General features: G+C 44.0%; 1 protein-coding gene across 8 annotated transcripts in view; it reads left to right on the plus strand.

Annotated features, from left to right (window-relative positions):
* PTPRT (protein tyrosine phosphatase, receptor type T) overlaps positions 1-14,377 on the plus strand; it is a 432,923-nt gene that overhangs the window by 337,980 nt on the left and 80,566 nt on the right. For all 8 annotated transcript variants that reach the window (XM_004946992.5, XM_040650803.2, XM_040650804.2 and 5 more), the window contains exons 12-13: positions 3,656-3,929; positions 11,729-11,765. In XM_004946992.5, coding sequence (XP_004947049.1) covers positions 3,656-3,929; positions 11,729-11,765 — 311 coding nt within the window. The remainder of the gene's footprint in view (positions 1-3,655; positions 3,930-11,728; positions 11,766-14,377) is intronic.

Here is a 14,377-nt window from a genome sequence, read left to right on the forward strand (position 1 = left end):
ACTTTTACTCTTTTGAGAATTTCTGTAGTAATGCAGACAACGTGGCCATAATTTTGTTGAGTAATTGCATGCTTGCTATCCAGAATTCCCACATGGATTTCATTTGGTTGTAGGATCGCTGGCTTTTCCTTCCAGCGGAAGGGCAAACAGGAGGGAACTGAGATGCTGATGGCAGCAGAGGTGGAAGCTCTTGATGTGCCTTATAGCACCTCATTATTTAAAGCAGAGAAGCTGATTCCTGAGAATGTCCTGAAGGCAGTTCAGGAAAATTCTGCTCCTAGGTGAAAATGAGACATCCAAACCTCTTCCGGGGAGACCTGATATAGTGGCCTTTCAATGTTTGAAGGAGAACTCTATGAAGGAAAGGGACAGACTGTTTTCAGGGTCTGCTGGGATTGCACAAGGAGAGATGCTTTCAAGCTAAAAGAGGGGAGATGCGGGTTGGATATAAGGAAGAAGTTTTTTATGCTAAAGGTGGTGAGGCACTGCACAGGTTGTGCAGAGAGGTGGTGGTGCCCCATCCCTGCAGACACCCAAGGTTAGGGAACTGGGGCTCTGAGTACTGATGGAGCTGTGGGTGTCTCTTTTTCATTGCCTTTAATGGACTCTTCTAACTCAAACCATTCTATGATTCTATGAGGAAAAGAGCATAACCTGGAAAAGAAAATTACACCAAGGAAGAGGAAATAACAAAGGGAGATTGTGAGTCTCTTTCTTAGTTCGGGGTGAGCTGTGTGAATCTGGAGGGACCAGATCAAAATATCTGAATCCAAATATCAAAAAATGAGATCCAGAGTAAAAAAAAAAAAAAAAAATTGGGAGGGAAATGATTTCCCAGACTGGTAATCTTCAGTCCAGAGTGGTCCTTGAGAATGGCTGCTCTCTTGGCTGCTTGACCGACACCTATGAGGGCAGCCACTTGACCACTAGGAAATAACAGAGAGTCTAAGGAAAGAGTGAGGCTGAGTGAGGAAGGTCACTGAATTGAGCAGGTACAACACTGAAGAGGTGCCAGCACACTGTGTCAGTTGGTGAGAGCCAGGGCACAAAGGGAAGAACGCAAAGCAATGCCATCTGTAACCCATTCTGTGTTTCACTAGGGAGTAGTTTCTTTAGGGGGAGTAATGACAGCAATACTAGCTCAAAGACTTGTTTCATAGGAAAAGGTGACAGTGTTTGAGTAGATTAATGGTGTTTTTAACTTGCACACAAATGGGACATCTATTAAATTTCAGTTGAATGCTCATGAATGAGCCATTGTGCTTCCAGAGACATCTGAAAGGATTCTAAAAGAATAAACATAAAAAAAAAATAAGTTAAAAGTTCAGGTTGTTAAAAGGGTGAGTTATCCCCAGGATAGGAAGAAGTATGCATTAATGGCTAAGGCTGAAAGGTAAAAGAGTATCTGTTACAAGGTTCTATATGCATCAAAGGTGTTGCTCATGATGAAAATGAGTGCATATGGTAATGCAGTACGTTTGAGAGCAGTTGGGAGAAACTGAGAATGTCTTCAAAGGTAAATAAGTTCTCTGATGATGGAACAGTTCATTTACCTGGCCATTAATGCCCCTGGTAACTTCCCCTTTTAAACCAGAGAGGTCTGTGGGCTCCTTGCTTGCATGTGGCATAATGAGGAGAATGAGGTTGTCCTTTCAACGCAGCAAGTATGGGAGAAAGGAAGAGGGAACCTGTGGGCTGAAAGGAGAGTTAGATATGTGTGTGTGTGTGTGTGTGTATAAAGGAAACATCTTCTAAAACCAGCAGAAACAGGCATGTATGATTGTATGCAGCAGGAGTTTTTAGGTTAGAAAGCATATGGCAAATCCCCATAGAAATGTCCATCACAATTCAGAGTACTTCTGTCAGCAAGCAAAAGCTTCCTTTGATTTTTGTCAGCAATGTGGATTATTATTGCCTACGTGAAGGGTCAGAATAAGACTCTGCATATAGTCTGTTAGTGAGCAGTGTCCCAAAAGGCAAGCTACAACTCTGCAGCTGAGATTGAGGTTGAAGTTAAACACACTTTTGCTTAAAGCTACTACCACATCCTCAATGGTAATCCCTGACGTGTTGCTGGGAAACGTGTTCATTGTTTTAGAAATCAGCAAAGAAACACCAGGGAAGTTTAAAATATTCTATTAAAACATCCAATGAGCAGTAGGATTGAGGAGAGTCTTTCAGAGTGCTGCCAGGATGTCACTGAAGGCTGTGTCCATATGTCTGGGTGTTCCTGCTGCATTAGCAAATGTGAGTACCATCCTGCATAAGGACGGCTCTAATAGCAAGCAATTCATCCATGGGTCATATTGGTAACGATGATTTGCCTTTGGCCACGGCAGTGGGAGCTGCCCTGCTGCACTCATTGCTTCCCTCTCACCACTGAGCATGCCAAGTACCCGCAGCCCTGAAATAGTAATGCATTCTGAAACATGAACTAGGTTTTGCTTTGCCTCCTGCCTGTGGAAGGTGCCAGAACTTTGCTCCCCACAGAAGCACTGATGAGCCATTGCTATGCGAGATAATTTTCCGAGCAGTCTTTCTGCAGAAATGAGCCTGCCGAAGCAGAGCCATGGATCTGCTGCTGGCTGCCTGCAATCTTCTAATCGATCTCCCCTGTCCAAGTAAACAAAGGAGCAGCCTGACACAGGCAGGTGAGGGCAGCGCTGGGAATATCCTGACAAAAAAGTGAAATGACTGCAGCGCTATCTCTCTTTGTCAAAGGGGTGAGTGGTGTTAAGCAGTCACTAAACCTGCCGCAGCTGGAGCAGCATTGAACTAAAGGGCTTTGTTAACTGTCTTTGGGGGAGAAAAAAAAAAAACAGTGCATTTGAATGCAACCTCCTTGAGCCTGGAAATAGCAAGCTAGAAATGACAAGGTTGCTATTACATGTCATATAAGGCAAAGGCTTAGCATGAATCGAAAAGGATTAGGATTTCATAGAGCTAGAAAGAGTATCAAGAGTTGTTGTTTCCTGAAACAAAAGTGAATTGGGAGAGACATGAAGCCACCTGCCCACGTATGCTGCTCTGTAAGCCAGCCTTTCAGTGATGCAAGGTAGGAGGAGACTTGCCAGCAGGAATCACTGCTAGAGACCTTTTCATTCCAGGATGTATCACAAAAAGGGATGTGAGGCAGGGCCAAAACTTGTGGCAGTTTTAGAAGTTATGGGAATATTTCTTCGGTCATCTAAACTGGTTCCTGCACCCTGAAGCTGTCCAAAACAGGGCCAATAGCGTTGCGTTCTGTAGATGCTCCCCTCTACTGCAATCATCCCTTGACCAAGGAAAGTCTTCATGTTTCACCTTGGTGACTGGGATGGAGGGAATATTCGGTGCATTAAAAATCTGTTACTGACAGGATCTTGTAGTAGGTACTTCTTTCCCCAAAGCATGGCATGATTGAGATCTGTTCTGACTTTCACAAAGGTGTAATTCTGCTAAAGCAATAGAGCAAATGAACGAGCACCTTACCTGCAAAGCAGTTTACAGCAGCCATCGCCACTGTTACTGGTGTGCCAAGAGCTGTTTTGCTCTCACGCCCTAATGTAACAGTGCTTTTGTTACTTTGCTTTTTTCTTACCCTGTTGGAAACACACTCTCTGTTTAAGGATCTTGAGACTCTAGTCTTACTTTCCTCTCTCCCCTCTTCTCCCAGTGTCTATCAACTCGTTGTCAAGGAGGAGAAGCTACAGAAAGCTCGCAGAGCTGCAGACATCATTGAATGCTTCTCCATCCCAGTGAGCTACAAGAACGCCTCCAGCCTTGACTCACCCCACTACTTTGCAGCTGAGCTGAAGCCCATCAATCTGCCCGTCACACAGCCCTTCACCGTGGGTGACAACAAGACCTACAATGGCTACTGGAATGCTCCTCTTTCTCCCCTGAAAAGCTACAGCATATACTTCCAGGCTCTTAGCAAGGCAAACGGCGTAAGTGCAGAGAATATTGTCTGTATCTGTACATAAGGCTACCTCTAGCCTCCCTGTCTTTCTTCTTCCTTTTCCATCAGGTGCCAGTTTAATTGCTGATTATCACTTCCTTGCAGAAATTTGATGGAAGCTATGCGTGTCACTACTTGTCCTTCACTCAACTTTCTCCGCAGATGCAATGGGAAACCTGTAGGAGTGCCAAGCGATGGAAAGGGCATATGCTGACACATGATGTATGAAGTGGATTGTTTATAATTCTTTTCCTTGTATTAATGTCAGAGTAGAGGCTGTTGTCCTTTTAAGATGCAGCTTTAAGATGCAGCTGCTACATCCTTGCAGTCGTCAGTTCACAGTGATTTTAGAGGAGAGATGAGAACTACCAAAAGCTATTAAGTCGGATTACTTTGTAGCCTGCATTTGGTCATGCCATAGTTTAGCAGTTATGGTTGAGATTTTCACTTTGAACAAAATGTAAGTTTTACAGTAAAGGGAACTTTCTGCCTGTCTTTCTTACTCCTTTTGGATATCATAGACTGTATTTTTAACATACAGCTATTTTGTGACATTAAGTTTAAAATGGAGATTGCATGGGGAACGTAGTCAGCCCCTTTCTCAGACCCTAATGCCACACACGTCATGCCCCAACAAATCTATTCATAGGAAACCAAAGGCCTCTTTTCCCTCTTAAATTCTTCTGGAAAGTGGTTTGTGACCTACTGACCTCTTGCAGTCCTGCTTGCAGACCTGTTCAGCTAACAGCATGCAGGCCAGATCCAATCTAAGCAGTCATTCAGCTGCATCCCCAGTGGCTCCCCCAGTAGCTGTTGGTTATCACATACATGTTACAGGTTACCACTCGTTCTGAGGAGACTCACAGCATTAACACACAGTCAAGAAGTTTGGTAGATGGGTGTTTTTAGTACGCTTGCCAGTGCTTTCCTGAATCCAAATTTACATGGGTAAGCTCTCTAATACATCACCTCTAAAAAAACAAAATTAGAAAAATCAATCAAAGATGAATGGTAAAGGCTTTGGTTTCCACTTGGGATAGTGACTTTGATACCCAAAACACAGGCATGCATCACAGAGGACTGTATGTCCTTTAACAGGCTGGCAATGCCAGTGAAGGTTCTCAACGTGTCATGCTGTTTTACAGCCTTCATTTATCACCATTCTGCAGAGAGTATCAGCTGTGTGTCTGACAAGCACAAATCTCTTTGGTACTGTGTTGCTTTTCACCTTGGTTTCCCTTCTAGTTGGTACAGTTTCCATTCAGCACTCGTCAATTAATTCAATTTTAGATTCGTCTCTATAAAGGAAATTGTGAAATATATGTATATATCTTTCTGTGTCTAGTTAGTTCCCCCTTATGTGATAGTTAATTGCTAGTGAATGGATCCCCAGGGATGAAAAAAACTTTTATTTGCTCAAGTACAATCTAATATGCCATAACTGGGTAATAAGAATGGAAATGTAGGCTTCCCTTGGCGTTCTGGTGTGAGGCAGCAGTAATGTGCAGCTCCTGCTTTTTCTGGAGCCCTGTAGCTGGCAGGTTGCTCCACACTCCAAAAAGTAGGAATTACTTGGGCTGCTCAGATCAGAAATTAAGACTGTAAAAGACCTTTCAGAAAGAAGTAGTCCAAGAAGTCTCTCTGCAGCAATATGTATCTTGTAAAGGCATCAGAGTGACATCTGAGCAAGCAAATGCCTCTTGTGTTAATAATTTACATCGGTACATTATATGGTTATGTATGCTCAAAGTGCAGTGCTGCTGGAAAAAGACACAGGTGAATTGTCCAAGAGTGGAGTATGGATCTTAAGTGAGTAGCTGTGGAACTTGTTTTGCCCCGATAGAATCCTTAAGGCATGCATTTCAAATGTTAGGGTCTGATTTGCTTCCGATGTTTTGCAGCTGTAAATGTTACACTTTCTTTCATACCCAGAACTGTTTGCAAGTATAATTTGTTTTTAAGAGTTCTGGGTGTTCACTTCTGTCAACAGCCTGAGGCAGTTTGGTGGTCTTCATAAAGCCTACCAAAAATTATGGCTGCAGGAAGGCATTTTTGGATAGCACACATCTGCAAAATATGAGACAGTAACAATTGAGCACAATTAAAATCCAGCCTTATGTTCCTTTGCACATGAAAAACTTAACAGAGCATCACCGCTCATTTTTTAATTAGGATATTCTATGGTTTCATTAATCACTGACAGATCTGGAACGATGAAACTTCTTGTGCACACCTGGAACTTGCAATGAGAAGCCCTCGTGCAGTGAACCATAACGTCTTCCTTTTGGAAATGGAGGGCTCCAGGGGGAGCTTAATTTGAGGAAACATTCTGTGTTTGGTCAAAAAGCTTGATTAGGAGGAGGTAGTGGTGGTAGAGGAATTCTGCATTGTTATTTTACATCTCCTCTGTATGTGGAGGGTTGTGCTCATTTGGTGTTCTTGTCGGCTCTGTAACCATTAGCCATGATTGTTGCCTTGAAAGGGACATAATTAACAGCTGGATGCAAAACAAGTGCAGCAAATTGCTGCAAAATCAAATCTTGAGTTTTGCTGCCTTCTCTTGTGCAGTGTGGCACTTGTTTTTTTGACAGCTGGAGTAAGATAGCTGTCGCTCCCTGAGTTCTGTGGGCAGTTGTGCGAAGCTTGGTCAGCCTGGTGCTGCTTCCAGACAGGGATCTGAACAGAACATTTTGTTGTGCAAAACGCTTCCAAACTGTGTGGATTTTCCTCCTAGGGATGGTTGAGAGCCAGATGCTGAACTGAAAGGTGTCAAAGTTTAATAGGGGAGGGGGGGAGGAGAGAAAAAGAGGACAGAAGCTCCAGGCTTTATAACTTGTTGAGAAGCGCAATTAGTTACTGATCATCTGTTAGGGACAGTTAGTGCAAGAACTGGCAGAGGGAAGAGCAGACAACTGGCTTTGCTGTCCTCTGGCAGGAGCTGCGTGCCTGCCGTCCCAGCCAGGTAGCTAAGTGATGTTTGCAGGCAGTCCTGGTGCCACCTGCTACAGATGGCTGCTGGCAGAGCACAATGCTTTCCCGGTCTGTAAAACCACCCTGAGCTCAGCCTCTCTGAAACGCAGCCCTACGGTGCTTCTGAAAGGTACGGCCCGGGTGGCGATGCCATCTTTATGCACAGTTAATAATCAGAGTTAAATGGCACAGATTTTATTGTCCCCAGGTTCTTTATCTGGGCCACGGTTGGCGGCGGTGCCCAGTTAGTGACCCAGCAAACAGCCTCAGATGGGGAGAATTCCTTGGCTCCCGGGGCGCTGCCTGAACTTCTGAGCAGCTCAGAAAACGGAGCTTCCTAGAAATCCTTTCTGTTGCCGCTGCCCTTTATGTCACTGAGTTAAAATGGAATCTGTAATGGCACAGTTGCAATCAATAACCCTTGGCCATTTTCCCTCTAAGTGGGAGATGAGGCAGGAGGCTTTGTAGCACAGCTGGAGATGATGCGGGGGATGCTGCCAGCTGCTCCTGCAGCCTGGTGGTCCAACAGGTGAATGATGTGCTCAGGCCAGCTTTGTGAAAAGTGGCAGCACAGGAATCAATGAGAATATTATTTTTGAAGGAGTGATGGACTCTACGGAGTTTCTCATTGATTTTTTTTTTTCCTCTCTAATGACTTGTACTACATGCACAATCGGGCAGCTCATTATTATCAGGGGATTTCAGGCTGGTTGGTAACAGGTCTACTCACATACTTAAAGAAGATTTTGGAGGTATGGGCAGAGCTGCCAGTAGGAAAGTGACCTTCATCCTTGTGGAGACGGCTCACAAAGAGCCAGTCAGGTTCATTTCAGCACAAGCCCTGCTCTGAAAACCAGTGTGCTACTAAAGCTGCCTGCATTGGTTTTGCAGAGAAACAGCTGTGAGGACCTCAGTGTTCTGTGATTTCAGCTGTACCACTTTGTCCAGTGATGTTTACTGCTTCTTACTGTCATGCTGGAGCTCCTGGGGCAGCAGTAAAGCAGCTGTGGGTACACTTCACTCTTTGTAAGCCCTTGTTTCCATGTCTGATTGGCATTCCTGAGCCAGAAGACATGAACCTGTGCATTGGTAGTGCTATTCATTGTACGAATAAATTTGGCTAGTCAACCTCAAGTTTGGGAGATGTGAATATTGAATAAACTAAATATCCTTGAAATCACTTTCTGTTGTAAATAATAACAGCCCAAACCACTTTGTTAAAGCTCACTTCTCCAGAAAACACAGATACTAAAAATAGCTGATAATAGGAAAGTCAATACTGGGTTTAGCTGAGCCTCCTGGAGAGCTAGCAGTTTCCTTGAGCTGGCAGTAGAAATTATAGGGGAGTCCGTAGACTCTGCACACTCTGTGCATGTGATGAATTTTAAGGACAGCAAACAATTGGTCTCAGTGGAATAAGAAAGAGACACATGGGAAAAACGGAGGAACAACAACAAAAAGTTCCTTAGGCCATTCAGAGGATCGAAGGGCAATTCCTGTCCCATGGGCTCAAGCTGCCTACAAGCATGCTCGGTTCAGGCTTGGGACATGGAGTGGTGTGGCTGAGGCCGAGTGGGAGGTTGGTAATTACCTGTCTGTGGAGCAGCAGGAGTTAAAACTGCCTATCCTCAGGTGGGGCAGGGTGGCATCTGGGGCAGCAGGTACGTGCAGGTGTTGACAGGGACTGCTTCAGCCACTGTTTAATGCAGGGTCATAATCAGAGTAAAGGAAAGGGAAAGAAAAAAAAAAGATGGGTGTGAAAACAGATGGATGAAAAAGCTCTGCTTCTTTTATTGTTCATAGTCTGTAAACAGCAAGCTGTCATTTTAAAATAAAAGGAAAAAAATCATTTGGCCTTTTGGGTTGTGAAGATGCAGCTGTCACATAAACATATGTCCTCCTGCCCTTGTAGATCTTTTCTGCAGAAAATTGTTCCCATCCAAGTACTAAAACAAAGGCAGAACTTGTCTTATAATCATCCTGTGCACTTTGGTGACATGCACGTTTAGGAGCCTAAATAATTAGTGGATGGCATCAGCTCTCTTCCTTTGAAAAGGGAAGAAACAAACTGTATTAATAAGAGTGAGAATTCAGTGTGATGCCAGAACAGGCTCCTGGCATGTGGATGTGGACCTGAAATGAAACAGTTGTCCGGTACCAGGATTTAGGTTAAAACATCCCTACGTTGTTCTCTTACTGCTTGAACGTACCCTGTATGGGATAGCACAGCCTGGCAGTGCCCAGAGCACAAAGGAGTGGTGATGCTGGGATCTTACGTTGGGTTATTCATGCAGCTGTATTACAAAGCAGGCATCTTAATGCAGCTGGTGGGATATCGGGTCATGGCTGTGGTTGGGTTTGGAAAACTTCTGGGCTGCAATCGAATGGGATTCATGTATCAGAGTACTTGAAAGAGCATATGGATACAATCAGGAGAGTGAAATTGAGGGAAATTGTTTATATAGAAGTTTTTTTTATGATTCCTTTGTTTCATTATTTTTCTTGCAATGCCTTAAAGCTGTCTGTGTGGGTTATTTATCCCTCTTTTGCCATTGGTTAATCTTTGGTAAACACCTCATCTAAATCCAGAAGAGCTTTTTCAGGAAGCAGATGTGATTATGGGCAAATGGTTTCACTGTTTTGAGAAAAACTATTTATTCTGTGTATTGACAAAGGAGTTCAGACAAACAATTCTCAGTATTAATCAAAGAAAAATGCAGTAATTGGAAGGAGGTCTCATTTTTTTGTGAGACATCAAAGAGAGGAGCAGTGGGTTGATCAATGAGTGGTCAATGGAAATCAAAGGAATAATCAGCCCTCATCAGGAGTACGAACCAAGCTACAATCTTTAGGCTCCAGCATCCCTGGCAGCTGATGCCTGGTGGCTGTGCAGGTTTCTTTTATGTTTTTCTCCTCAGAAGACACCATTTGAAATGAAGTCCAGATGTCTCGTTCCTCTGGTGATTGATTGCCCTTGCTTTTGGCAGTGCCTGATCACTGTCTTCTAATAACTACAATTGTCTGGGCTAAATTAGTAGATGTAAATGCAAACAGAACACACTGCATCCTGTCTTCTCAAATTACTCTGGGGGAGGGCAACGTGCAGGAATATGCACATGCTCAAATGAGATCAATTACAGCATTGTTAACAAGATTTTGGGTTTTGTTTTCTCACCTCTTCTCTGCGCTGACTGATTTCTCCAGCCTTTTGTTGCACTTCGAAGCTAGCAGAAAGCAACAGATGCACAAGAAAATTTTCCACAAGTGTGTGCAATGTGTGCCAGTGTCCACCTACTTTTAGCCTGCGGCGGTGCATCTTGATATCAATTATATTTCATTCGTCATTGCTGATTTTTCCAGGTCATCTTTGCGTAGATTGTGAAGTGCATCAGATGTCTTCTGACTCCCTACATAATCTGCTGAGGCTGTGCTCTGAAAATAAAACTATGTTTTTCCTGCTTTACGTAACATCACTAGTAATAGAGATTGTTGGTTTCCAGAATAGCTGGCAATTCAGGCTGATTATACAGGAGGCAGCGATGGCTGTGCAGCAGTGCTCTGCAGCTCTGTTGGCTTTGCAGTGCCAACAGTTGTACAAGATGTGCAGAGCAGCTCTTTGTGAGCGAGAGAAGTTTGTGCACCAAAGAGAGATACCTCGGGTTTACTGGAATAAGGAATAATTGAGTGCATGAAAGCGGAGCAGGAGGAGCCGGCGCTGCATTTCCCTGTGTGGTGTCTGCAGTTTCCCCTTCCCGTGTGCAGAGCTGCAGCTGAGGACAGTCAGTTGCAGATGAAATACATCTTCTTTACAGCCTCCGTTGAACTGCTTGAGGATGGAGCAAGGTGCTCAGCAGTGTATTTGTTGTTTCCAGAGCCAGGCAGCATCCATATTAATGTGGCATTATCACACGCAGTAATTTATGCAGTATTCATTACACCTGAGACATGCATAGGAGTATGTAAAGTCATGAAGTGCTGAGAACACCCTGCAGCAGATTACTGCCTGACAAAGTTTTTTAACCAAAGGAACACAGAAGATTTGGATGATGATCACGCATTGTGCAGAAGCAATCCCTGCCAGTAAGGGCTGCAGAATGAAGGCGTGGGGATACCAGGAAGGGTTTGTTTACAGTGGAAGTGGCCTGAGGAGGCTGCTGTATCCAAGCCTTTAGCTAAGCCAAACAACACAGCGCTGCTGCTCAGCTCCAAACTCCTGTTTACACAGATCTGGGGACTCTGAGGTGCACTGAACAAAAGCGTTGGGTTTTATCCCAGCTCTGCAGTGAAAAGCTGCGGTGCTCAGGGTTGTGTTTGAATGGCTCATTTGGCAGAAGTAGCCATCCAGCATGCTGTTCTGCTTCACATGCATATCAGAGGGCTGAAATATTCAAATGACTGCTTAGGTGTCTGTTTGCCATGTGTTTAAATAAATACCCAATTTGCAAAATTTGCGGTAATGGTGCGTGAAAATTGGATGTACAGTTGCATGTACTTTTGACCCAAAGCTTGTCTGCCTACTACAGATCAGGCCATTTAGCTGGTAGATTCTATTAGTAAATCAGGCAGTTAGGTGGTGCCCATTACTCACATTGAGTATAGGAAAATGTGCAACTTCCCAGCAGTCAGGCAAGCAGATGTATGCAAACCCATTAATATGGAGCGTTCTGTGCCATTCAAACAGTTGGTGGTACTTTCAGAGATGAAGCGTAAGAAAAATGCTTATTTGTTTTAGTGCCTTTCGATAAGAAATATGTTTATTGCAGATAGGCCAATTACACACCTTGATGTTTTCCTTTTCTCTTTTTATTTGATTTTCAGGAAACAAAAATCAACTGTGTCCGGCTGGCGACTAAAGGTATGTGGGTTTCCTTTCCCTGCAAAGTACAGCGCCAGTAATATAAAAGCTGCAGTGGTGACACAACTAGATTGCAGTTACTGCAGTTACTATTCAGGGAAGAAGCTTCTTTTCAAAAAGTTTTATTTTTTAAGGAAGGTATCAAAGACAGAATGTCAGTTTCCAGAACCACTTCGCTATATGTGTAGGCCCTGTTACTTCTCAAGACAGGGTCTCTCTCTTTGTGGTTCCTCCTTTCCCTTGTTCTATCGACAGCTTTCCTGCCCTGAGGACTGCTCTTGCTATTGGCAGAATGTGATTGAAAAAGCTTCCTACTAAGTTCATTCTCTGTGTAACTGCATAGAGTAGATAAGTAAAAGGAGATCTCATGCAAACCTGACTTTTAATGGGTTTTGAAAAACCTGACCTTGAACACAGTGGGGCACAATTCCTACAGCACACCATTTTCATGGTATAATGCAGCAAACTCATGGAGAATATTTCTTATTTTCATCGCATTAAGTTCAGAATAGACCTAACATCATCACGGAGCAAACCCCATACAAATGAATTAGCGATATGTTAAGATGCAGTGCTTTGATCCCCAGGTTGCTTCACAAGATGCAGCTCTTGGGGAACCAATAGTGACAATGTCTGGGTTACTTCTTGGAGTTTATGGTTGCTTTTAACAACTCTTCTAAGGACTTGGAAGGCACCCCAGGGGATACTTTGCCAGCAAAGGTGTCACTGAAGCAATTTACTCGTAACGCAAACTGAGCGGCTGTAAAAAGACTTCCTCTACACGTATCTGGTCTCAAAATGAGTTGTAAGGAAATGCTGGGGTAATTGCCATGGGCCCTGCTGGAGGTAACTCTCCTTTTCCTTGTCCGGTGTTCAGGAATGCATCCTGTGCTCTTGCTGCTTAGTGGTAACATGGAGGAACTCCGTTACTGCCTGTGGAGTCTTCCTGCAGTTGAAAAGAAATGGGCAGAAACCCATGGCTGTTCTTCTTTAAGAAGCATCACCCTAATTTTTTTTCCCATTCTTTTTAGTCCTTTCTGTTTTGTAGCAGTAGCAGAAATTAATTCCTTCTAGGTAGCTTCTCACGTGCACTTCTGCTCCAGCTCTTTCTGAGGAGTTGGAGGGATCAAAGAAGCCCCAGCTAACATTGCTGGGTGGCAGCAGAGGGCTTTTTTTGCCCTTATGTGGAGGTGCAGGTGCTGCACAGGGTTCCTACCTGCAGCTGCCATCAGAGAGCTGCTGCTGCAGGCTGGCGAGGCTGTAAGCAGTTGTGTCACCACTGACAGCCAAGGATGAGCCATTTCTCCGCTCCCCCCTTCATCTGTGACTCTGGTGGACCCTATATCCTCCCGTTGTTTCCTCTTTAAGTGTTCCTTGTAATATCTTCATTTAATTCATTGCTCTGGGTTGCAAACACCATGTGTCTCAGTCTCCCGTCCGTTCCCCTGCAGTTTCTCTGGCCCGTGGGTAGTGGTGTGGCTATCCTCCTTTGGCCTTCTGGTGGTGCCAGAAAAGAGCAGGAAGTGGGTGAATTTTGGGTGCAATGAGTCTCCCCTGGGTTTTCCCAGAGCATGACTGGAGGTCTCTTCATCAGCTCGGAGAAATCAGATTGATTCATTTTTGGAATCCTATAGTTTGTTCTACTTTAGTGGTTCCCATTTTTGCACTTAGTGGAGGAATGTTAGTTAGTTGTCGTGCTAACTAGAAATGTTTGCTCTGTGATTGTTGTTCGGATAAGAACACCCATGTAGCTCCAAGTCCTGTTCTTCTGTGTTCTCTTGATTTGCACTGCCTGATTTGAGTCCTGCTGGAGAGATCCACAGAAGCATTTGACCCTGAGCTGCCTTCTGCAAATGGATTTAAGTTTTGTTAACCTGTTGGGTCACCAAGAAGGATCAGCAGGCTGCCTTTACTCTGATATTCTGAGCTCCGGCCCCTTTTAAAAAGCGACCTCTTCCTGATATTAATTTGATAAGAGAAATCAGAGAGATGGGTAAAGCCTGGAGAGGCTTAGAGCTTTTTGGTGATCTCATACTTTAGGAGTTTTCTTGATTGATGTGAATGGGAAAGGGCAAAAAAATTATGGCAGCACTTGTGTTTATTACTGTCTTGCTGGATATTGCTTTTGATTTATAGGCATGTCTTGTTTCTGTACACATGGAGCGTGGAAATCCTTTTTTTTTTCTTCTCTTTTTAACTTGTCCTCACTTTGTGATTTGCACTTCTGTGTTTCTCAATGCCTGACCATTGACCAGGACAGTGGAATGGAGCTGTGATGAACTTTATGCCACTTTTGGCTCTTTAAATGTATAGTATTGGCTGCAGCACACAAGCAGCGTAGCACCACAAGTGAATTTATAGTCTTAATAATTTAACAGTCCATTAACAGTCCATTGCTGGCACCTGTGATGTATGGGCAGCTGAACCAATGCTAAAGAGTGGTTCTGTGGTTTGGAGATTTTCCATAGTTGAAGATTTCTGTATGTTGTAGTGCTGAATTCCATCCACATTAACTGCATGTGAACAGAAAGGCTCAGCCACTCCACGTCCATCCGAGCTCCTGAAGAGGGGTTTTGTATCTGTCCCATCTCTGCTGGGGGTGGCAATAGACA

This window comes from Gallus gallus, chromosome 20, assembly GCF_016699485.2.
Source record: "Gallus gallus isolate bGalGal1 chromosome 20, bGalGal1.mat.broiler.GRCg7b, whole genome shotgun sequence".
NCBI lineage: Eukaryota > Metazoa > Chordata > Aves > Galliformes > Phasianidae > Gallus > Gallus gallus.